Raw genomic sequence first — 26,029 nt, forward strand, 5'->3', positions numbered from 1 at the left:
AAATAAATGAAATAGAGACAAGTAAGCTATCAGATACCAAGTTCAACACAACAGTTCTAAGGAAGTTCAATGAGCTCAGTGATCTCAAAGAGAATTATAAAAGACTACAGGAAACTACAAGGAACTTACTACAAACTAACTCAGCATGAAAAAGGACATAGAAACTATCAATAAGAGACAAGAGGAAATGAAGAATACAATTTCTGAATTGAAGAACACAGTAGAAGGAATCCAAAGCAGACTAGATGAAGCTGAGGATCGAATCAGCAAGCCGGAGGACAAGGCTGAAAAAAGCTCCTGGAAAGAGCAAGAAAATGAAAAAAGACTCAAAAAGAATGAAGAAGAATTTAGGGACGTGCAGGACAACCTGAAACATAACATCTGTATAATAAAGATACCAGAAGGAGACGAAGAGGAGCAAGGGATAGAGAACCTGTTTGGAAAAGCAATGATGGAAAACTTCCCTAATTGGAGGAGAGAAAGAGTCGCACAAGTCCAGGAAGCACAGAGGGTCCCATTCAAGAGGAATCCAATGAAGCCCACTCCAACAAGACACATCATAATTTAAATGGCAAATATCAAAGTCAAATAGAGAATCCTAAAGACAGCAAAGGAGAAACAGGTAGTAACATACCAGGGAGCCCCAGTACAGCTAGTAGCTGACTTTTCATTAGAAACCCTACAAGCCAGAAGGGAATGGCAAGAAATATTCCAAGGAATGAAAAGCAACAGCCTGCAACCAAGACTACTCTACCCAGCAAAGTTCTCAATTAAAATGGAAGAGGAAATAAGGAATTTTCCAGACAAAAGAAGGCTAAAAGAATACACCTCCACTGAACCAGCACTGCAAGATATGCTAAAGGAACTGCTTTAAGAAGATGAAGAAAAAGAGTCTATTAATACTTTTCCAGTTCCTTTCACAGTTGCCAATACTTGATATTACCAGTATTTTTAATACTTAATAATCTGATTATGAAAATGATGTGTGTTATTTTAAATGTTACTTTATTATTTGTTGAAACTAAACCTGTTTTTGTATATTTCTTGCCTATTTCTGTTATTTTACAAAGATTTAAATGACTTTTTGGTATTCTTTATCTATTTTTTTATTAAATGTTTGTAGAATTTTTTCCCTAAAAATACAAATTCTTAACCCTTTTTTAGATGTGTTGCAAATAGTTTCCTATTCTATTACTTTCCCTTTAACTTTTCTTATATGTATATTACTTTATAGTCTGAAATGTTTAATATAGTCATATTGTCAATATTTTACATTTTAGCTTCTGGGTTTGAATATTTTACTGCAGGGTAAGAGAAATATTATTTTGTATTTTCTCCTAAAACTCCTTAGATTTTGCATGTTGACTTCTAACTCATGTGAATATTTTTTTCACAATGTGTAAAATAGGGCTCTATATTTCTTTTATTTCAGGTAAGAGTGGTCCATGCACTTTATTTGTCGAATAAGCCTTATTTTTGCCATTGAGTTGAAATATCACTTAATTATATATTACATTGTGAGAAAGATATATATATATATATATATATATATTTCTAGAATGCTCATTTTATTTCATTGATCTACTTGATTATTTCTGTGCAGGTGTCATGTTTTAATTGCTGAGACTTTATAATGGATTTAAATTTTTTAACATTTTATAATGGATTTTGACATTTAAAAAATAAATAAATAAAATCAATCTGCATTAAAAAAAGGAGAGAAAGAAGGAACTCCTACCTTTTGCCACAATATGGATAGAACTGGAGAATATAATGCTAAGGTAAATAAGCCAGTCGGTGAAAGACAAATACCATATGATCTCACCTATAAGTGGAATCTATTCAACAAAAAAACTAATGAACAAAATAAACCATAATCATAGAAACATGGTGCAGATTGAAAGTGACCAGAGGGGATGGGGAAGGAGGACAATGGTGGAAAGAAGGGGAAGGGTCTAGACAAAGAACATGTACGAATGACCCATGGACATGGATAAACAGTGTGGGGATTGACCGTGGGAATGGGGTCGGGAGTGGGGTGGGTGGAGGAGGGCAAAAGGGGTAAAATTGAGACAACTGTAATAGAATAAACATGATTTTAAAAAATATCAGTAAACATATCCTTGAGTAAGGATTAAAAGAAAAATGTGTGGAATGAAAAAAAATTAGAAAAATTGTGAGATTTTTAATATACCTCAGTAACTGATAGCCCAAACACAAATTAGTAAAAAAGTTGATTGTTCTGAAACAAAAGGTGATTATTCTGGCAATAAAAGTAACAAAATTCATCTATTGAATCCTGCAGTTCCAAATAGAGAAAATACATTCTTTTTAACTGCATGTGAAACATTTTATAAAATTGACCTTAGGTAATGTTACAGATTAATTCTCAACAAATTCTATAGACATCTCTGACTATAATGCAATGAAAATTTAAAAAGTTATGAATTAAAAAGGAATGCCCCTCCCACTAACGTGCACATTTAAGAGTTCCATTCAGTGTAGTGGACTGAGCTGATCATATATGACTCAACTCTTTTTCCACTTCTTCTGCTCCAATTGCATACCCATCCTGAATAAAAGACAACATACATCAACATACACAGCTGAGTATAAACCAAGAAAGAATATCCATCAATTGTTAGCATAAGAGTGAATTCCATGAATAGATGTTTGTGGGAATTATTTAAAAAGTGGCTTTGTGGAAGAATAAAAAAATGATGAGGGCCTTACCCTAGGAACCAAAATCTACTATGTCTACAGCAACTGTAGGCTAAAAAAAAGTTAAATTTTAGTGGAACTGGTGATCCTCTATGCTGTAACAGAGGCAAAACCATTCTGAAGGGATGTTTGCACAATGCAGGGCTCAAATGGAATGTTTGCAGAAATCAACCCCTATTGGAGATTAATTCAAGGAAACCACATGAAGAAATGACTAACTATGTAAAACAGGATGATTTCTACCTGAGGACTGCAGATAGAGACAAAACTGAGAATGAGATTTAAAAATAAGCCTGTTTAGACTCATAGAGAACAGGCTGACAGCTCCGGGGGGTGGTGGTTTGAGGGAGTGGTGGAGGGATCAAGAAAAAAAGAAAAAAGAGTGAAAGAACCTCTGGACATGGGCAACAGTGTGGTGACTGCGAGGGCGGGGACAGCGGACGGAGGTGGAAGAGGATATAGGCAGGATAAATGATAGTAGAAAAATACAATAAAATAATGTAAAAATATTGAAAAGTAAGCATGTTTAAGATATTCAGAGAACAGCATGAGACTGGAATGGGGTGAGAAAGGTGAATATAAAAATCATTTAGAAATTTTAGAAATTGGAAATACACTCATTGATTAAATGATATATAACTGATTATATTAAATAAAATGGAACTGAATGGGTGAATAGAAGAATGAACAAGATCAGCTATAGAGAGAATTAGTGAATCTTCTGTTTTCCTGACTGAACCTTGACTGACAGAGCCTTCTAGATCTAAGGCTCTAGGAATTTCCAGAGCCTTTATTCTAATATACTGATTAGAATATGGGTTATTTGCTAATACCTTGCATTAGAGCCCTCCTAATTACTGGCTGTGTTTCTAAAGCTCTAATTTCTGTTTTCCTGACCTTTATTGCAATAATTGTGATCTGATTCAATGTGTTTGCCTCAGTTTTTACTTCATTGCATCCTGGCTCTTGCAGCCTGCATGTCCTCAGGGTGATTGATCAACACAGCTTCAAAGTTCATCTTCTCTGACCTAGGATTCCTGATTAAATTTCACCAGTTCTATTGATCTTGTTTCTCTGCCAGTCACTCTGAGACACTGTCATCCATGACCCCAGAATTCTAGATTTTTAACAAATAACAAATAACGAATTTATCCTTTAATAACTTCTCCGCATCAAACAAGAGTCAATGGAAAAACACTGTGGTAGAGAAAGAGTGCTGTACATGAGAAAAAAAATTTAAGTGGTCAAAAGTACAAACAGATGGCTAGAATAATAATTAGGGATATGACAAGTAAATCAATGAAATGCATTTAGATATATTTTTGGATTGGTAAAATTAATATACACTGTAGGAAAGGTAGCAAATAACTGGTCATTCTAGCATTGGTTTGATGGGTATTTGAATAGAGTGGCCACAGGTGCAGACATGAAGGCTACACATCAGTCAAACAAAATGGACTCCCTCTAATCAAGACTGAGCTAGCTAATACTGAAACCAAGATTCTAGCCTGTCAGTATGTCTATTCTGATTATACATTCAGAGATCAGGGAATTTACCACCAGTGAGGCTACAAACCAAACCGGCCTTTTCTGAGCTCATCTTTGTCAAGACTTGTTTATATCCCCACTTTCACAGACCTCGTTTTAAAAGAAAACTATGTTTCTTATTCACCTAAATTTTACCATGATGCTGTGTTCAAAGATACAAAAACCTTTGGGATGCCAACAAAAAAGAAATTTGGAACACTGCTTTCTTCCGTACCAAATTCAGCTTTGTGATGTGAACTCTGTACCCCACAACCATTTCTTCTCTGCCGACTGGACAGATGCTCTGCTCCTTCAACAGAGAACACTGCAGTGACTCTGCAAGTAAGAAGTTGCAGGGAGAAACTCCTCTGTAGGGGCGCCACCCTTCTTTATTATTACGCAGTAATTTCTGTGATCATTTTATTGCTTTAAGGACAAAGATATTGAAGAATAAACTTAAAAACATTAAAGAATACACTTAAAAATAGATGAAAACAGATAGCATATTTGTCTTACCGCTTCTTTATTTATATATAAATTTTAGAGAGAAAGAGGAAGTGGGGGGAGAGAGAGAGAAAGAGAAACATTGATTTGTCATTCCACTTATTTGTGCATTCATTGGTTGATTCTTGTATGTGCCCTGATTGAAGATCAAACCCACAACCTTGGCATATTGGGACAATGTTCTAACCAACTGAACTACCCAGCCAGAGCTGTCTTACTTATCCTTTAATAAACATTGCATTCTACATGGAAATTAATTCAGAGTTAATTAGCATTCTTTCATTTCAGCTTGAAGAACTCCCTTTAACATTTTCTGTGAGGCTGGTGTTGTCTTTTTTCCCCTCTTTTTATATTTCTGTGTAAGTTAATACATATTAACTGCTCTTGGGTATTATTAACCTTGTATCCATAGGTGAGAAATTGTTTCAAATTTATCAATTCAAACAAGCTTTTAAAAAATTGATCTGATGTATTCTGGACATAACTGAACATAATCTGATTATTCATGACAATCATTATACTACTGTATTGAATAAATGCTTGAAGAAAAGTTATACATGAGCATTTATAGGACAAAAGTAATAACAGTTATATATATCAAGGCATTTAGGCTTCCAGATTAAACCAAATCCTAGAACAGGCCAAAGCATACTTAAACCCTTGTGGCTGATATCAATAATTATAAATAGCATTAGTAATTATAAATAAATAGGCAGAGTGATGGAATTCTAGAACTGGAAAGAGCTCTAGAAGTCAAGGTCAATCCTCTAGTTGAAATAAACAGTCTAAACCTCACAGGTTTAATGGTTTGGTTATTTCAATAAAACAAATGGCCTAGTTAAGACTACAAAATTAAGAGGGAGAAAAGCAAAAATAACAAACATTAAAAATCTCTTTCAGATAATGGGAAAAATAAAAGAAAATTTAAAAAATTTCATGTAATATTTTTAAAAAATTTATTATGTATTGGTTTTAGGTATACAGCATTTTGTTTAGATAGTCGTATACTTTACATAGTGTTCCCCTCAATATTTTTAGTACCCTAACTGGCACCATGCATATTTATCACAATATTATTGACTATATTTCCTATGCTTTACTTCCCTGTGACTATTTCGTAACTACCAATTTGGGCTACTTACTTTCTTTTCCTTCGTTCACCCAGCGCCTCAACCCTGTCCTCTCTGGCAATCACCTGTTCTCTCTCTGTACCTATGAGTCTGTTCCAATTTTGTTTATTTTGTTTCTTAGATATGTTATTTTTGCTTAAGTGGTATTTTACCACAATGCAGGAGGTCAAGCCCGGGGATCTCGACTGCTCATTTGGGTAAGCCGAAAAAACTACAAGGAGGACTGGATGGAGTGGATTTAGCTCCTTTCTTTTTTTTCTTTTTTCTTTTTATTTTTTTTACCTTTTAACATTTCTTATTAAAAAAATTTTTTTTATTGTTTAATTACAGTTGTCCCTACTACTCTCCTCTGCTCTACCCACCCCCCCACGTCCCACATTTAATCCTCCTCTCCCAACCCCCGCCCAACCCCCGCCATTTTCTGTGTCCATGGATCCTTTATACATGTTCCTTGAAACAGACTTAGCCTTTGTTACATTGCAGGGAGCTCTGATGGTAGCAGATCAGTGAAGCAGGACTATACTTCCCTGAGTCTGAGAATTGTTTTGAGGGATCCCAGACAAAGGGGGCACATTTCTTGTGCCTGACCCTAAACTACATTGCCTCAGTGTGTAAGTGCGAAGAAAAAAGGTCAGGAAGCGGTCACACAGGAAAGAAGCCGCTCCCTAAAGGAGATAAGGAGGGAATTGCAATCCATTTCCAAAGCCATACACACTCCTTCTGGCCCGGGCCCCTCCAGCCAGCCTTCCATTATGGGGGTTGGAGGAACCCTGTCCAGCATGACCTCACAATTATGTTAATTGATTTGTAAATATTATACCCACCTTGCATCCCTGCAATAAATCCCACTTGATTAGGGCTTATGATCTTCTTAGAATTTGACAGTAACTGCTAGAATTGCCAATTAGGAGAATTAAAATGGCTTTTCAACATATTTTATTTGTTCTGTTCTTGTTAGTACTACAGCTGAATCTGGACCACTGATCAACTTTCCTCATTGCATGAACTGCATCTTCTTTATGGGCAAAGCCTTTTTCTGATACTGGCAGATAAAGACCATAATATAAGATTGCATAAATCAGGGTCTTATTATTTCTTGCACTAGTCATTGGAACGCTCCCATTTTATCTGTGAGAAAGCTGAGGATGAGGGTAAATGTTTGTCCAGAAATTCTGAAAAATAAACAACATTGCTATCCATCCACACCCTGTTGTTTTTAACTCCTATACACTGTTAGCATCTAACTGAACTGAAATTTTTTTATTGTTTTTCAAGTACAGTTGTCTCCATTTTCCCTTCACTACTCCCCACTCCCACCCTCAATCTTAGCCCCCTTTGGCTTTGTCCACGTCTCCTTTATACATGTTCCTTAACTACCCTTCCCCTATTTCCCCCCATTATCCCTTTCTCTCCTCCCCTCTAGTTACTGTCAGTTTGTTCTTTATTTCAATGTCTCTGGTTATATTTTGCTTGCTTGTTTTGTTGATTATGTTCCACTTATTGGTGAGATCATATGGGAAGTAAATTCTTTACTGTAACCAATTTATGTACTACATTCTTTAATATTCCAGTTAATGACGCTAATATACCTTTTTGCCTTCATTTGAGAAGGAAAACAATTTACCTGGACAGTAATGGCTTAGGGTTTTACTGAAAGCCCCCCTTACTTTTGACAAATTTTAAAGACTTATCTGGATGATATAATTTTCCCTACAGGTTCTACCGTGCTGTGAGATAAGAATGATTTATTTCTTTACTCTTCTCAAGTCTCCTGACTGGAAGATAGCATCCCCTGTTAAAACATATGGCCTTAAAAGAACATAAAGTCTATAAAAAAATTTCAGTTTGTCCAAACTCAGGTCTGATCCTGAGACACCTAATATCGGAACAAGAACTATACCTGGATCCAAATAGGCTTTTTGGTGTGTTGAGTTTCACAAGATTTTCTTGGGCTGGTTGGGCTATTGACAAAAATTGGATTCCAAAACCTTATGTATTTTACTAAAGAATGACAGTCCTGACACAATTTTGTGGGTGGAATGGGATGAAATAGCCTTTAGAGCCTTAAAGGAAGGTTTAATAAACTCATCTTCTCCTAAGCATCTTAATGATCAGATTCCCCTTTTCCTTTTTGTAAATGAAAAAGGAATGGAATGCCTTTGGGCTACTCACCCAAAAACATCAGGATCATCATAGAACCCTAAGATATTAGGGTCAGCAGTTTGACCCTGTGGCTAAGGAATGCCACACTCCTTGCTTTAAAACCACTGGTGCTACTGGCCCATTGATTAAGGCTACAGAGAAAAAAAATGTTAAGTAACTTATGCAAAGAATAAAATCATTGTGAAAGTTTTTCTGTGCATTTAAATTGTATGCAAATTACATTTTTTTACACAGCAACTATTTCTAGTGCTTTACAATATTCACACATTCATCCTTTCTACAACCCCATGAGGTAGTTAATACCAGAGTTTATCTGCATTTCACTGGTAGGGAAGATGAGGTATAGGGTATTTCCTCTTACACTTCCTCAAAAAAAGTTTAACCAGATTAAATTTTTGGCAAATTATCTGTGGAAAAACAATTTAATGACTTAATTTTTGTTTTCCAAAGCATCACTGACTTTTGTCATCTTTTATGTGTTATTGACCATTTTACTTTTGTGAATTTTCTATTCATATTCATCATCTATTTTCACGATGCAGTGTGGACTGATTTTCTTTTTGTTGTTGTTGGAGATTTGTAGTAGTCCTCACAATGAATACCAATACTTTTTCTGTTACCTGTGTTGCATGATTTAATAATATTATCTACTATGGCACTATATTAGTTTCTTAAAATGTGTCAATTATCTAGAGGAGTTGCATGGAAAACTCTGTAGTAAGTTTTTTTAAAATATTATTTCCCCATCATCAGAGTTTTAATTTGTTTTCAAAATAAATTTCATGCCTTAGGCTGGAGAATGTTTGTTGTAAGACTTTGATGTTGGTTTTTTTGGCCAATAAAGATTGATAAATGATTTTCTTATTTTGGATGAATTTGTTCATAAATTATTGTCTTGATGTGCAGATTTCAGGAGAGTCTTCAGGTTCTTTTGGTTTGATTTACCAATTTTCGATAATATTTATGTAACTTTTGTATTCTTCTCAATGTTACTGATTATGTCATAGTGTGCCTAGGTGTAATAAAAATGACAAATACGTTATTTTTTATGTAATGAGAAAGAATTGAATGTTTACATATAAGAGCTAGGGGAGGAATGGGGCAACAGTGCTATGAGGAAAGAGACAAAAGAAAGACAGACATCCTGGTCTGGCATGGTTATATAGAATAATCATTATTATTTCAAATAGTGTTCAACAAACATTGAATTTCACACCATTTCTGTCAGCAGATAAGTGATACATCTTATTCTGAATGAAATATAGATATTTATATACATCAGAGAGAATGAAAATTTAGTAAGTCCCTTTAAAAGTACAGATTCTATAGTATCTTAATCTACAATTAATACCTTACATCAATTACTAAAGGCTGATATGCGAGTGAAAGCAACCAGGTGAATATTTTTAAGGGCATGAGGAAAAGATAATTTAGTTTGTGAAATCAAAGATTTTCATAAGATTTTCAGCCAATTTTATAATACGAAGCAGGTAGTAGCTGTTATCTTTCTAATTCAACAAACTGGGAAATAAATTAAACTGGCTGAAGGCAAACAACTTGCCATGTCTTTAGGTAAGAAACAGTGCTGAAGCTGGATGCACAGTAAATGTTAAGGAGCATTGTTGTCTTCCAAAATGAAATGGAAGGGTGAATCTTTTTACAGAATTCCAGTGATTGAGGTCCCTTAACAAAAATAAAAGCTACAAAATTCTGCACCAAAATGAACTTAAAATATTCTGATTGTCTGAAAAATAATATGGATACTATGAGTACACTTCTTAATGTTTTTTGTGTTTATGCACAATATTGTGAAACACCGTTAAACTCAGTAACTTTATTTTTTGTGCATCAAAGCAGTAAAGTTCAATATAAACCCATACAGTTTTTTATTTTTAATTTTTCCAAGTTTTTTCCCTTTGAAATGAAATATTTATGGTGCAAACAGGTAGTAAATCACTTGAAAACAAATACTGATCTAAAAAGCTAAACTGAGAGAAGTCATTTTGTTACAGGGAGAAAGGATCCTTACATCACAACTTCTTGCTGGAATAAACTGGAGGAATCCCATCTATGTGGCATATCAGCTTCAGGCCTCAGAAACAGCTAGTCCCTTTTCCCCTTTCCTGTTTTGGCAAACTTGCGGCAACAAAACAGACAACATTTTGTGACTACAAGAGCTGCAGTTGCCACACAGGCCAGCAGGAACCCAATCACATCCAAAGAGTGGTACTGGAACCAGTTGAGGTCATAGGAGGCCGGCCGCAGGTGTGTGGCTCTTTTGTGGCGCATGACAAACTCAATCCAGAAGACTGCTCGATCCAGAGGCTTCACTGGCTGCTCATGTTGAATTCTGGATAATTTCATAGCATTCTCCTTATATCTAAAGGAGAAACACAGAGGTGTCAACATTGAAAGGAATTAATTTACTAAGCTATTCAAACCCATCAAGGGTTTTTGTCAAACAAATTTTTAAAAATATATGCCTTAGAATTACAAAAGTAGTAGTATATTTTTATTTGGGTTTCAAAGAAAGTTTGACTTCTAAATTAGAATTTTCTGATTGAAAAATATGTTAAACAGTGAAGATGGAAGATAAAGTGGGAAAATTAAAAATCTTTTTTTAGCAGAGTAAATGATAGGAGCCATTCTATAAATATGTCAGAGTGGAAATGTATCTTTAGGATAATGCTCTAAAAGTTTTTAAAGAGGAATTGTGTTATGGTGGGAGAAATACTTCCTCACAAGTCTCTGTACTTCTACTCTTCTCTTCATAACTGTCTATTTTTAACCCTGTAGCCAAAATAAATATTTTTGAAACCCATCAGAATAAGACACTTGCCTGTGCAAAATTGCTATTTGGTAAGATAAAGAATAAAATCCACCTCTATTCTTTGTCCTACAGGACCTTACATGGACAGACCTCTGGCTACCTCTTCTATCATTCTGCCCTATGCACGTTCTTGTAGTCACAATGATCTGGCTATTCATGGAAGCTATCAAATGTGTTCTCACGTCAGCATGTTTGCACTTTGTGTCTCTTTCTTCTCCTGGAGCAGTTTTTCCTGCAAAATCTCAAGCCTGCTTCTACCTCTGCTGGAGACCTGGGATCATGTCACATCTCATAGAAGTTTTTCCTTGCCGCACAATGATAGCATACCTCAGCATTTCTTTCATGTTTTTTTCCTCCTATTTGATTCCTAGATTTTAAAATACATTTTATAAAACATACCTTCAATTTATCTATGAAATACGTAAGGAATACATATATTCTAAATGATAAGCTCAAAATTTCAAAATTATCAAGAAAATTATCATGATTGAACACATCAGTATACCCATTCATTATCCATAGAAGCACCCAATTCCTGGACCATTTTGCTACTCTCTTCTCCAAATTACCTGGTCTGCAGACTCATGATTCCATAAATTAGTTTTTCTTGTTAATATATTGGAATCTTATAGTATATAATTATTTTTTCCTGTAGCAGTTGCTGGTTTATTCCTTTATTTATAGTATTTTATTGTATGACAATACCACAAATTATTTCTTCATTTAATGACCAATGGACATTTAGATTGTTAATAATTTTTCAGCCATTAATACTAATGCTATTATAAACATTTTTGAAAATGTCTATGTATGCATTTCTGTTGCATGTAAATCTAGAAGTGGATTTGATGAGAAAGTGCATGTCTGATTATGATTTCTTTGTTGAAGCTGAATTATCTAGAAATGCATTGCTTAATTTTCCAAGTTTAGAGATTTTTTTTGTTATCTTTCTAAAAGTGATTTCTAACTTAATTTTAGTCTGGCCAGACAATATACTCTTTATTATCTAAAATTTTTAAAATACTGAATCTTGGTTTATGCTATAGCATATACGGTCAATTTCATTAATAAATTTATATGGTCTTGATAAATGTGTTTTTCCATTGTTTTATATTTGGGAAAAAGAGTAGTGAGAGGGTCCAGGAACGAGTTGCTTCTATGTAGTTTGTGGACTATATATATGTATATATGTATATATATGTGGAACATATATTTATATATTTACCTATAAATATATATTATCTGTATATAAGAATATTCAATATGATGTATATAATTTATCTATACATAAACATATTAGTAGGTGGTAGGTATTACTAAAGAATAATTTGTTTTGTTTTGAAAGATTGACCTATTTATTATTCTGAAATATTTCTCTTTATTTTTGGTAGTGCTTATCTAACCATATCCGATAGTAGTGCTTCTTGTCTAACTATATCTATAGCTATAACATCTTTCTATGATTACTGTTGAAATAAATCTTTTCCTATCTTTGTACTTAACAATCTTGTACACTACAATTTAAACATGTTTTTTATTTGTTTATTTTATCCATATAACCTTTATTCAGAGGTGCTATTAATTTTCTATAATTCTGCAGAACTGTGTCAAAAATTTTGCCTTCAAAAGCAAGCATCCTGACCTCCTAGACCACTATGGTGTGAGTAAACTGAATCCCAAGCATGAATTATTTCTGGATTAACTCAAATTGTAATTAATATCCAGGCTTGTGAACTATTCATGTAGAAATGTTTTTGGTGGCTAAAAATATCCTTACCCTTTGCTTTATTTAATTCTCTTGGCAAAACCAAAAATTTAATTCTGTTATAGAAAGGGAATAGCACTGGAATTGATTTGATAAAAAGAAAACCTTCATTCTTCTAAAATAATTTTAATAATCAAAGTGTTTTGGGGACGATTTAGAATTTCGGTTGAAACTAGTAACACTCTCAAACACCACTATTATATTTGCAAACTTACTTTTTTAAGGCACGAAGCCTTTTCCCCTGTTCCCTCCCATTCTTTTTTCCTTTTATTTATCTCTGCCCTGCATCATTCTAAAAATTAGTTCAGACTCCCTGACAGCTGTCTATATAATAACCAGGAACTATGGTGCAGATACAGCAGAAATAGCTTACATGCATTTAATCACATGGCAATTTTCTTTCCCTGGTATATACTTGGTCCACTCCCCCTCGCTTCTTCTAACTCCATCCTGGTCCCAGGAAAGCACTTACTATCTTAAAATTTCAAAGCCATGAAAAAACAGAATGGCAAAATCACACTAACTTTATTTCTTCATAAAGGAAATAAATACCTGTACACCTCCATAATTTGAAACCCTTGGGGGACCTAAGGAATATAAGGTTTGGGAGTTACAAGCTAAAAAAAAAAGATAAGGATAAAGGTGAGGTGAGTGAGAAGAAATTGAGTGTAACTATAAAAGGACATGTGGAAGAATCTTTGTGGTGATGGAAATGTCCTGTATCTTGGCTATATCAATTTCAATTTCCTGGTTGTGATAATGTACTATCTTTTAAAAAATACTACCACCATCAGGGGAAACTGGGTAAATGGTGCATGGGATCTTTCTGTATTATTTCTTACAATTGTATGTGAATTTGTAATCATCTAAAAAAAATAATTTTAAAAGTATCTATAAAAACATAAAAATTGAATGCAGAGGAAATATCTTAAACAAACTCTCAAGTAATTAGATATATGCCACATAAAATTTAAAAAAGGACAAGAGATAATCACAACATGCTTTCAAGTAAAGTCATTTAAGTACAAAATCAGATTTGCTGATTTTAAGTCCTATTCCTTTGTTCTTGACAGCACTGGTGACTTAAGTATTTTTTTTTTCCCTGTCCACCCAGTGAGAATTCATGCTGAATGAAAAGTCACAAGATATTAAAAGAATATAAAATTCTAAAATGTTCATTTTATATTTTGGAGAGAACTTTGTTATGATCAGGAATTTTACTGAATTCAAATTCAAACTAAAATTGAGCCAATTTTAGTAAAATTAGGACTTATTATCAGTAAAGTTGTCTATACACAGATGAGTGAGGGACACTCCAGGCAACATTGCTGACATGTTGGAATGCTGTGGAAATTGACAGAAAGACTATCCCGGGGCTTAAAAGGACTCTGATGTGTTGAGATCTGGTCATTGTCTTTGCTTTCAAGGGCCTTGTAGTATAATTTGGTATCAAGTAGTGTAAGTCTTTCTACTTTGTTATTCTTTCTCAAGATTTCTCAAAATAGCATGGTGCTGGCATGAAAACAGACATATAGATCAATGGAACACAATAGAGAGCCCAGAAATATATCCATGACTTTGTGGTAAATTAACATTCAACAAAGGAATCAAGAGCACAAAATAGAATAAAGACAGTCCATTCAATAAACGGTGTTGGAAAAATTGGACAAATATGTGCAAAAAAAATGAAGCTAGACCACCAAATTACACCATACATGAGGACAAACTCAAAATGGATTAAAGACTTAAATGTAAGACTCAAAACAATACAAATCCTACCAAAAAAACCCATAAGCAGTAAAATCTCAAACATTTCTTGTGGCAATGTTTTTTCTGCTATGTCTTTCTGGGAAAGGAAACAAAAGAAAAAATAAACAGATGAGAATGATACCAAACTAAAAAGATTTTTCACAGTGAAGGAAACCATCAACAAAATGAAGATGACACACTGAATAGGAGAATGTATTCACCAATGATATGTCTGATAAGGGGATGATATCTCAGGTGACAAACAAGAGAATGCAGGAGCATGAGTCAGCTTACCACTAAATCTTGCATTGTTAATATCTTAGGAAATTGTGTTCTAAATATTTTCATGTTTTTTTTCTGCTTTTGCTGCTGCTTATCATGAAATACATACAGTAAGTCACCATGAGTCCTAAGAAGGTTAGTGATAGCATCAAAATAAAAAAGGAAATTTGTGAAAACAATGATAGTGCTTAAAAAAGAAATAATTGCTAAGTATGATAGAAGTGTTTGCCTGTCTGATCTGGCTACCGAGTATGGCATGGCAAAATCAATGATTAGCACAATTTTAAAACATAAAGAGGCCATCGAGATGGCCAATGTTGCTAAGGGTATGAAAGTGCTCATAAAACAATGATCACAGGCAATTGAAGAGGTAGGAAAAGATGATTTGGATTCATGAAAAACAGCTGGTAGTAATGTTTCAGAGGCAGTGATACGTGAAAAAGTAAAGATACTACATACTGACCCCTTGAAAGACACTCCGGGAACAAGTGTTGAAAGTGGTTCATTTAAGACTACTAGGGGCTGGTTCAATAAATTTAAAGGAAGTGGCATTCATAGTGTAGTGAGGTGTGGGGAGGCTGCTAGTTCTAACAATGTGGCTGCTGATAACTTTACGGCAAATTTCAAGCATATGTAGAGGCCAAGAGATTTGTTCCCCACGTGTTCCCCAAGTTGTGATGAGCCGGGCCTCTTTTAGAAGAAAATGCCAAAGAGGGCTTAGTGATGTAGGAGGAGAAGTCATTGACAGGACACAAGCCAATGAGGGACAGGCTGACATTGTTGTGAGGAAATGCAAGTGGGGACTTTAAATTGAAGCTTATACTCATCTACCATTCTGAAAACCCACAAGTTTTCAAGAAAAACAATGTCATGAGAAACTAGTTGAATGTGACGTGGAGGGCTAACAGCAAAGCTTGAGTAACCAGGCAATTTTTAACTGAGTGGATTCATGAAGTGTTTGCCTCAAGTGCAAAGAAATACCTCTGGGAATTCCTTCTTGTAATGGACAATGCTCCTGCCCACCCTCCAGGCTTGGAAGCTGAGTTTGTGGAGGTGTACAGCCTTGTCACTATTAGGTTATTGCCATATAACGCAACTCCCCTCATCCAGGCCATGGACAAGCAGGTCATTTCTAATTTTAAAAAATTCTACACAAAGGTACTGTTTCAGAAATGTTTTGAGGTGGCCTCTGAAATTCATTTAACCCTCAGAGAGTTCTGGAAGGAACATTTTACTGTCCTCATTTGCTTGAGGCTCATACAAAAAGCATGGGGGGAAGTATGTTCCAGGACCATGCAATCAGCCTGGAATAAATTGTGGCCTGAATCTGTTGCTGAAAGAGACTTTGAGGGCTTTGAGGATGAGCCTGTGTCTGTTGTAGAGGATACTCCGTCTCTGGACAAGTCCATGGGCTTGAAGGTAGATGATGATGATGTGGAAGAGTGGGTGGAGGACCACAACACTGAGATAACCACTGAGGGACTCTCAGACCTTCAGAGGGAGCAGAACAGATGGCAGCTGAGGGGCTCTCTTCAGAGGAGAGGGAAGGGAGAGAGTATATTCCTACTTCACTAATCAAGGAAATGCTTGGGAAATAGGGAGAAATGCAAAGTTTTATTGAAGAATATCATCCTGACAAAGAAGTAGTAAACCATTTGATAAACTTGTTCAATGACAATGCAATGTTTCACTTCAGTCAAGTGCTGAAACACAGGTAAAAACAAACATCACTGGATAGGTTTTCAGTGAAACAGAGGCCTGGTGAGCCTGAATCAAGTTCCATGAGAGCAAAGGGACAAAGGAGAGAAAGTACCTCAGGAGAACAGCAACCTGATGTTTTTATGTTAGGGGATTCTCCTCCCATCCCTCCATTCCTCCTTTCCATATTCAGTCATCAGTAGCTCTCAACATTAAAGGTAAGTTCTAGTGTATACATAAATTTTCATTTTTTACTGTATATTTACTTTTATATCCAGTAAAAGTAAATAAAAATAATGAAAAAGTAAAATTTTCATTATTTACTGTATATTTCCTTTTTATTAAGTTTTTATTTACACTTCATGTCCCTTTGTTTTTCAACTGTTTATTTATAAGTTGAACAATACACTAGACATGTACTATATATAAGAAAAGTGAAAGCAGGGAGTCAGGGGCTTGAAACAAATTATTTAAATTTATATTAGTTTTAATGGGAAAAAATGATTCAATTTTTAAACAGACCACTTCTTGAACAGCCTTCCAGAATAAATTAAGTTTGAGAACTGAGGTTGCACTGCATGTGGAATCTAATGAATAAAATAAACTAACCAACAAAATAGAAACAGACTTATAGATACAGAGAACAGACTGACAGCTGTCAGAAGTGAGGAGGACTGGGAGGCTTGGTGAAAAAGCTAAAGGGGTTAAGCAACCCCTCCCCTACCCAAACCAAACCTCATAGACACAGACTACAACATGGTGATTACCAGAGGGGAAAGGGAAGATAAAAGGTGATGGAAAGAGACTTTGGATGGTGAACACAGAATACAATATAAAGATGATGCATTATAAGATTGTACTTGAAACCTATATAATTTTATTAACCAATGTCACTCTAATAAATTCAATAAAAATTAAGAAAAGACTGATGATAAGTATTTACAATGATGTGGAGATTTGGAACCCTCAAACATATTTGATAGGAGTATAAAACGGTGCAATCTCTTTGTCTGTTTGGAAGTTTGTTATAAAATTATCATATGACCCAGAATCCACTTGTAGATATCTACCCTAGAATGAATGAAAACAAATGCACATGAACTGATAAATTGATAAATAAAATGCGCAATATTCAAACAATTAAATATTAAGCAGTGCAAAGCCGTAACAGGGAAGAAACTAAAAAACCTTATGCGGCATGAAAGAAGCCAGTTATAAAAGACCACATATTGTATGATTCTATTTATATGAAATGTCCAGAAGAGCTGATCTATAGAGACAGAAAGTTAATTAATGGTTGCTTGAGTTGGGGATGGGCAGGTGGAAGGGGTGAGAAATGGCTTCTAAGGCATACGACATTTCCATTTTGGGGTGAGAAAAATATCCTAAGGTACTGTTTCAGAAATGTTTTGAACTATGGTGATGGTCTCATAGCTTTGTAAATAAACCACATATATTTGAATTTTATACTTTGAATAGGTGAATTTTATGGCATATAAATTATATTTTTTATTATAAAATGCATTAAAATAATGACAATATCAGTTTTTGAGCAAAAGGATTTATAGTTTCAGAAATTTTACATAATGAATTGAGATAATTCATGATATTTCTTCCAGTTCATCATTCTTTCCTTCTATGGTTCTGTCATATATTTTTAAATGTGTTCTTTTTATAATTACCTACATAACTGTATTTTTTTTTTGTAGAAACTTTTTATGCTAGTTACCTATTAAGTCAATGGTGTTCAAATGTAGCTTTGAAATAAATGTCTGATTGAAAACCAAAGTGGACTTAAGATGGCTTAATTCACCTAAATAATGTCAAAATTAGCTTCTTAAAATGGTATGATACTCATTTCACCATTGACAAAAGAACTTACCTATAAATACAACCTATTAAAAAATATGTGATACTTACGAAGGGTCATTAATGACTGTTTTCAATGCATTGAGCAAGTCTGCACTAGACATTGTGCTGAAGTCCAGTCTGACAGCTGCTCCCTTGATCTTCATGCGAGCGATATTATCAGGTTGATCCACAAACAAAGGGATGCCCACCATAGGGATTCCGTGGTAAATGGCCTCATAGATTCCATTGGTTCCACCATGAGTTATAAAGGCTTTGGTTTTTGGATGACCTAGGATTGGGTGAATTCAGTAAATTATTAATTATAAATGTTAGAAATAAAATGAGAATTGGGCAAGAAAAGCACTGACAGAGGCAGTGTATTTTAGTTGACAGATTAATATACACATGAAATGGCACTATCTCAGAGCAAGAAGCACTTTAGTTGCTGAAGAGGTAAATGGATATTGGTGTGGCATTGTGACTTGAAAAATGAATACAAGATTGCTGGATGGACAAATGGAAAGAGAATGTTCTGGATAGAAAAAAATTGCATGTACAAAAAAAGAAAAGAAGATGGCATGTTAGAACATATTCTCTTAAATAGTGAAGCCAGATAGTATTACATGTAGGGTGTCAAGGCAGCAGGAAATGTGACTGGGGTGACTCTGGAACTGAAGAAAAAAAAATCACACTTTATCATGATCTTAACTTCATGAAAATATTATGGCTATTTCTCTACAGAAAATGGAGAGTCACTGAAAATAAAAGAGGTGATTTTATTTTTTAATGGCAGTGAATGCCCATACAGAAGAGGAAAGAATAGAAATGAGAAGAGAGAACTAGGAGACAGAGTGATGATCCAAGTAGTTGTTGAAAAATTTTTCATGAGAAGTAATTACACCTGAAATAAAGATATTTGATTCTACATATTAGGAAGGAGATTATGTATAATAAAATACTAACTTTTATATCTTATCCTTTCCCCTCAGAACTGGCAGACAAATATAAGGAAGTTAAGTTTTATTTTTGAATTTTTCAATAATAAATGTTCAGCAGATTTGTTTTCTTTTGAACTATTATGACTTTGTTTGGAGTTACTGTCATTTTTAATGTTTGTTTTCCAGAGTCTCACCAAGTAGGTCGTTCTGGGGGATCCACTTATAGAGCCGAGTATTTGGTCCTAAGGTATCTGGTTTATTGCCATCATATCTCCATATAACCTGTTACAGTGAAGAAAATATTTTATTCCATGAACTGAACTAAAGCTATGGCATGTTCAAATTCTAAAGAAATTAAGAGATAATCTAGTTAACTCCTTCATAGACAGATAAGTAATAAACACAAGATATTAAATATGAGAATGATTATAATGCTGGTATAGTAGAAATACCTACATTTTGTGTACTTATTTTTATATTCAAACAAGTATGAATGCAATCATGATACTGAATACATACAAGTACACAAATAAGATTATCAATAATGAATTGAAGTATTTAATAAATTTTTACATCTAGTCATTATAATTCTAGTGCAAAAAATAGGCGATTACTACACATTTATCTATTTATTATAATTGCTCTCATTTTAAAATGTAATCTTAACCTATTTTTTCAAGTGTTACAGAAGGGATTTTTCTTATATACACTTATTTCATAAGTTATTTTATTAGAATTTTACATCTTTTGATTTACAAAAGGCTAACCTATGCAATCAACTACTTGTAAGAAATTAATAATTCTGCTTATTAATAATTTGTAGTAATATAATTTCTGTTTAGTAAGCATATTTAATTTCTTTAGATTACTAATTATTAGGCACTGCTTCTAAGAAAAATTTAAAGAGGTAAGTTTTCTCCTCCCATGAACCAAAGATTTATTACTCTTTTTAAGTTCAAAATTTTTTTAAATGTAGAAAAGAAGAGCCTGTTGGCACTTTATAAATAACAGTATAGCTGTTGAAAAAATCCAAAATTTTGATGATGCTGAGGTTTTTTTCAATTACCTGTCAACACTTCCATGAGACATCACAAATCATGGACGACACTGATTTCCACGGGACCTGTGGCCAAGCCATTTTTCAAGCCCAAGGCCCAAATAGATTCTGATTTTGGAATTTCCCAGCAATTCTCTCTCATAAACTGGATTGTAATTTACACATGCTTAACATTTATTTGCTATATGAATGTTAAAGTAGTATCAGATTCTCAATTAAAAATTAGCATAGGTTATAAGCAGAAATTACATCAATTAGGAAACTAAAAAGCAGTTCATGAATACCCAAAGACTGCATGTCTATTCTATATATTGGAAAATAACTTATTACTCTGTTTTATAGAGAAGGGTGCATCTGAAACTTTCCTGTAATGGGCTTGCTTCTAGTTCATTCCTTATTACATTCCCTACTTCTTCCTCAACCAGGAAGAGTTACTATTCTCACTGGTTAGAAGCAGAGATTTTTGGGAGCAACATTTTATAAAGCCCAGGGTCACCTTAAGGGGCGTACCCATCTCCCTCCTTGCTATTTTATTTTCCTCCAATTTTAAAGGACATAGTCTACTAGGGCATGCCAGTTTTTCATTCTCTTAATCACTGTGGCTGGCCAAGGTACCTGAACATAGCTTAGCGAGTCTTGGCTATTCTTTCTCTGGATAACACCCTGAAATGCACACTGCACAGGCTTATTTCAAAAATGAGGGGAAGAGTGGCCTGGATTACCTAGCAAGTTTATAGTACATGCTATTATCAATTCCTGCTTAACATTACTGTTAGAATTTAACTCCTTTCTGAGAACATCTGTAGTATGTACAGTGTCTTCAGGAATCCTTCAATAAAAAGGAGCAAATGACTGGGCAGAGTTTGGTGACTTTGGTACCTACCTGTAATCCCATTATAACACCAAACTTTACATTGTACCTCTTACATACGTTTCATTCTGATCACAATGTTAATGCCGAAGTTATTTTCAAAAATACCCTTTTTATACTATTTTAGCACCTGTCTTGTATATCTTGGTTTGAATTCACACCTGAGATAAATAAGAGCTATCATAATGTCTTACATGTCACATAGGAAATTTATTTAAATAGATCTTTCAGAGACTTGTCCACTGTTACTGTACTTAGTCTAACCTTTTGTGGAATCTGGGCAAGGGCTGATGCAATCACATTGGCTCTTTCTTCTGAGATGTTACTGACAGCTGACCCAAGAGTAAACACGACAATACCATTTTTTCCAGAGCTCTGGGTAAACTCTTCCATTTCCTATAAAGAAAAATTTTGCTCCATCATAAAAGAACAATGCATAGCAAATGCCATTGAAAGGGATGCTTCAAACAACTGAGAGAAATCAAGAATTAACTGGAATTACGAGTACTTTTGTTTAAAAAAAATTGTGGTAAGTACACATAATATAAAATTTACCATCTTAACTGTTCTTAAGTGTACAATTTAGTAGCATGTATATTCACATTGTTGTGCAACCAATCTACAGAATATCTTCATCTTGCAAAACTAGAACTGTACTCATTATGCAATAATAATTCCCCCTTTGCCAATCTCTGGCAACCATGATTATACTTTCTGTCTCCATGGATTAGACTAGTCTAGGTAACTGATATAAGTGGAATCATACAGTATTTGCCCTTTTGTTGGTGGCCCATTTCACTTAACATGATAGCTTCTGGTTTCATCCATGTTGTAGCATGTGTCAGGATTTCTTTCAATTTCAAGGCTGAGTGAAATTGCATCTTATGTAAATACCACATTTTGTTTATTGATTTTTTTGTCGATACATGCTTGGGTGGCTTCCTTTGACTGCTGTGAAGAGTGCTGCTATAAATTTGGGTGTGCAAATATTTTATTGATGTATTGTGATTTTAATAGTTTTGGAAATATATCAAGAAGTGGACATGCCAAATATATGGCAATCCTATTTTCATTTTTTTGGGGGTAATCTCCATTCTGTTCTCAGTTGCTTTTTTAAATTATGTTTATTCTATTACAGTTGTCTAAATTTTTCCCCCCTTTACCCACCTCCACTCATCCCACCCCCATCCCCCACTCCCACAGTCAATTCTCACTGTTATCCATGTCCATGGGTCATTCATACATGTTCTTTGTCTAGACCCTTCCTCTTCTTTCTGCCATTGTCCTCTTTCCTCATCCCCTCTGGTCACTTTCAGTCTGCTCCATGTTTCCATGCCTGTGGTTTATTTTTTTTGTTAGTTTATTTTGTTGAATAGAGTCCACTTATAGGTGAGATCATATTATATTTGTCTTTTGCCAACTGGCTTATTTCACTTAGCTTAATATTCTCAAGTTCCATCCATGTTGTCACAAAAGGTAGGAGTTCCATTTTCCTTCCTTCCTCCCTCCCTCCCTCCCTTCCTTCCTTCCTTTCTTTTTAAATGCAGATTGATTTTATTTATTTTTTAAATGTCAAAGTCAATTATAAAATATTAAAAAAATTTAAAACCATTATAAAGTCTCAGCAATTAAAACATGATACCAGCACAGAAATTATCAAGTAGATCAATGACATATAATGAGCATTCTAGAAAGAAATGTATATATCTGTCTAACAATGTAATATATGATTAAATTGATATTTCAGATCAATGGGGAAAATAGAGCTTATTTAACAAATAAGGTGCATGGACCACTATTATTTGAAATAAAACAAATATAGCCCTATTTCATACATTACACAAAAAATATTCAGGTGAGTTAAAAATCAATATGTAGAATCTAAGGAGTTTTAGGAGAAAATACAAAATAATGTTTTTCTTACCCTGAAGTAAAATATTCAAACCCAGAAGCTATAAAGTAAAATATTGACAATATGACTATATTAAACATTTAAGACTATATAGTAATATACATATACAAAAAGTTAAAGGACAAGTAAAAAATGGGAAAGTATTTGCCACACATCTAATGCTAAAACAGTGTTAATAGTTTGGTTTTTTTTTTTCTTTAGGGAAAAAAATTCTACAAACCTTTAATGAATAAATGAGTAAAAGAATACCAAAAAGTCATTTAAAGCTTTTTTAAAATAATAGAAATAGGCAAGAAATATACAAAAACAGGTGTAGTTTCAACAAATAATAAAGGAACAATTAAAATAACACATCATTGTCACAATCAGATTAATGCATATTGAAAATATTGGTAATATCAAGTATTGGCATCTGTGAAAGGAACTAGATATTCATAGACTCTTTCTTCACCTTAAAGCAGTGTATTTAGCATATCTTGTAGTGCTGTTTTGATGGAGGTATATTCTTTTAGCCTCTTTTGTTTGGAAAATTCCTTATTTCCTCTTCCATTTTAATCCAGAGATTTGCTGGGTAGAGCAGACTTGGTTGCAGGCCTTTGCCTTTCATTCCTTGGAATATTTCTTGCCACTCCCTCCGGCTTGCAGTGTTTCCATTGAGAATTCTGCTGCTAGCCATATTGGGGCTCCCTTATATGTTACTACCAGTTTCTCTCTTGCTGCCTATAGGATTCTCTGTTTGTTTTTGCTATTTGCCATTTGAATTAATGATGTGTCTTGGAATGAGCCTCATTGGGTTCCTCTTGGATGGAACCCTCTGTGCTTACTGGACCTGTGTGACTTTTTCTCTCCTCCAGTTAGAGAAGTTTCCCATCGCTATTTATTCAAACAGGTTCTTTTTTTCTCCTCTTCTTCTTCTGGTATCCCTATTATATGCATATTATTATGTTTCAGGTTGTCCTGTATTTCCTTGAATGACTCTTCATTCTTTTTGAGTCTTTTTTTCATTTTCTTACTCTCTCTGGGAGCTTTTTTCAGTCTTGTCCTCCAGCTTGCTGATTTGATCCTCAGCTTCATATAACCTGCTTTGGATTCCTTCTACTGTGTTCTTCAATTTAGAAATTGTATTCTTTATTTCCTCTTGTCTCTTATTGATAGTTTCTATATCCTTTTTAATGCTGATATAGTTTGTAGTAAGTTCCTTGTAGTTTCCTTGTAGTTTTTTGTAATTCTGTCTGAGCTCACTGAGCTTATTGAGCTTCCTTAGAACCATTGTTTGGAACTCAATATCTGATAGTTAACTTGCCTCTATTTTATTTAGTTCTCTTTCTGGGGATTTCTCCTTTACCTTCAAGGGGAGGGCGGTATTTCCTTGTCTTCTCATTATTCATGAGACTCTTCTTTTTTGCTTCTGCTTCTGAAATTGGTCTGTCTTGATTTCCTGACTTTGTGGTGTGAACTTCTATGGTAGGAGACTGCTGTTTTTACTTTCTGGATCTGCCTGTGATGATATCAGATGTTGTCCCTATGTGACCTTAGGCAGTCTGTTCGAGACTTCCAGTAATCTACTGATTGTATCTGTTTCCTTCAGCTGTTAATCTAGTCACTCTGCACTCAGCATGCCGGCTTAGAGACCACAGGGTGGGGCAGAGTCCCTCCTTGAGGTGGGGTTCTTGGGTACTTTCATGCTGCTGCCCCTCAGGGAAGTGGTCTGTTGGAGCCAGATGGCTGTTGCTGTATGGGGGATGAGTCAGACAGGGATCCTGCCAGCTACTCCCTCAGTTCTCTCCCCAAAGCCACCTTCCGCAGTCTCTCCTCAGGCATCTCTAGCCCACTTTGCCCCCGCCTTTGCTGGAGATCAGGGTAAGTGACTGTAAATAAAAATTTATGCATTGGCTCTTTAAACAGTCCTTGTGTCTCCAACCACTTGTTTCTGGCAGAGAGTAACCCTGCCGCTTTTCGCAGCTGGCCATTTCCTGTGTACTTTTTGGGCTCTGGTTCTGTGGGCTGGAGATCCTCATTTATGATTTAGACCCCGCTCTTCTCAGGGTGATCCAAATGGCCCTTCTGGTGCTGCTGACATGGGTGCCCCGCCTGCTTTCTTGAGTCTCTACTGCACTCCTTACCAGTTAGATAGTACTAAAGGTGATTCTTCTGTCTCAGAGGTTATAAGGCTCCTCTCTTGCTATTTTTAAGTAATTTGTTCCAGGTGATTTCTCTACAGTTTAGTTGTAATTCTAGGTCAGTCCTGGGAGGATGTCACTGTGACTTCCATTCAATCCTCTGCCATCTTGATTCTCCTTTTGTTTTTTTTTGTTTTTTTTTTTAGCAGACTCAATCCTTCCATTCCTGTGGAAGGATGCATGTGTATTTTTCCAAGTGAATATATGTATATAAACAAGAAATGAAATAGAGCCAGAACATAGTAGTGAGAATGAAATACTGTTAGCCAATATTATATAAGACTCTTCATTTATAATGTTATTAATTACTAATACAGATTCTTAGAAGGAGGGCCCACAGTAATTCTGAATTCACCTTTAATTTTTTATCATTATAGTTCTATTAAATCAATTATGTTTATTTCAGTTGTCTTCTGTCAAATTATTTTAGCTTAGTCATTAGTGTCTTATTTCCCTAAGAATTATGATTGAAATCACTATATATCTTTTTCTTTCACTTATTTGTCAGAATTTCCCAAATACTTCCTCAAAGTCACTTCATAATGGCTGGAGGTTAAGTATAGTCGATATTCAGGGGTCTGGTATAAATGTTTGGAATTTCCTTGAAATAGTCCTAGGAGTCCTATATATAATTCAGAATTATATATTTATAGTTACATATTTGATTAACCATATTTCTGGGCTTATTAACATAGGATACCACTTACCCTGAAAGCATACTATAAAATTAATGTCTCATTAGGAAGTGTTGTGTGTAGCTAGCTCAGAGGGACGCCCGTTATCACTGTGCTGAGTCCTCGACAGAGCACATCAGTGATGGTGAGAGGGGTGCACGAGAGTTGAAACCCTCT

General features: G+C 34.6%; 1 protein-coding gene across 1 annotated transcript in view; it reads right to left on the minus strand.

The window, feature by feature from the left end:
- Positions 1-9,594: 9,594 nt before the first annotated feature.
- The window catches only part of LOC129065545 (UDP-glucuronosyltransferase 2B31-like), a 31,300-nt gene continuing 14,865 nt past the window's right edge, over positions 9,595-26,029 (minus strand). Inside the window, exons 3-6 of the mRNA XM_054566817.1 lie at positions 21,351-21,482; positions 19,353-19,440; positions 18,290-18,509; positions 9,595-10,425 (exon numbers count right to left, since the gene is read on the minus strand). Of these exons, the coding sequence (XP_054422792.1) occupies positions 10,149-10,425; positions 18,290-18,509; positions 19,353-19,440; positions 21,351-21,482 (717 nt within the window). The 3' untranslated portion in view covers positions 9,595-10,148. The remainder of the gene's footprint in view (positions 10,426-18,289; positions 18,510-19,352; positions 19,441-21,350; positions 21,483-26,029) is intronic.

This window comes from Pteronotus mesoamericanus, unplaced genomic scaffold (genome assembly GCF_021234165.1).
Source record: "Pteronotus mesoamericanus isolate MK-2021 breed Mesoamerican mustached bat unplaced genomic scaffold, CSHL_Meso_final contig_180, whole genome shotgun sequence".
NCBI classification, from domain to species: domain Eukaryota; kingdom Metazoa; phylum Chordata; class Mammalia; order Chiroptera; family Mormoopidae; genus Pteronotus; species Pteronotus mesoamericanus.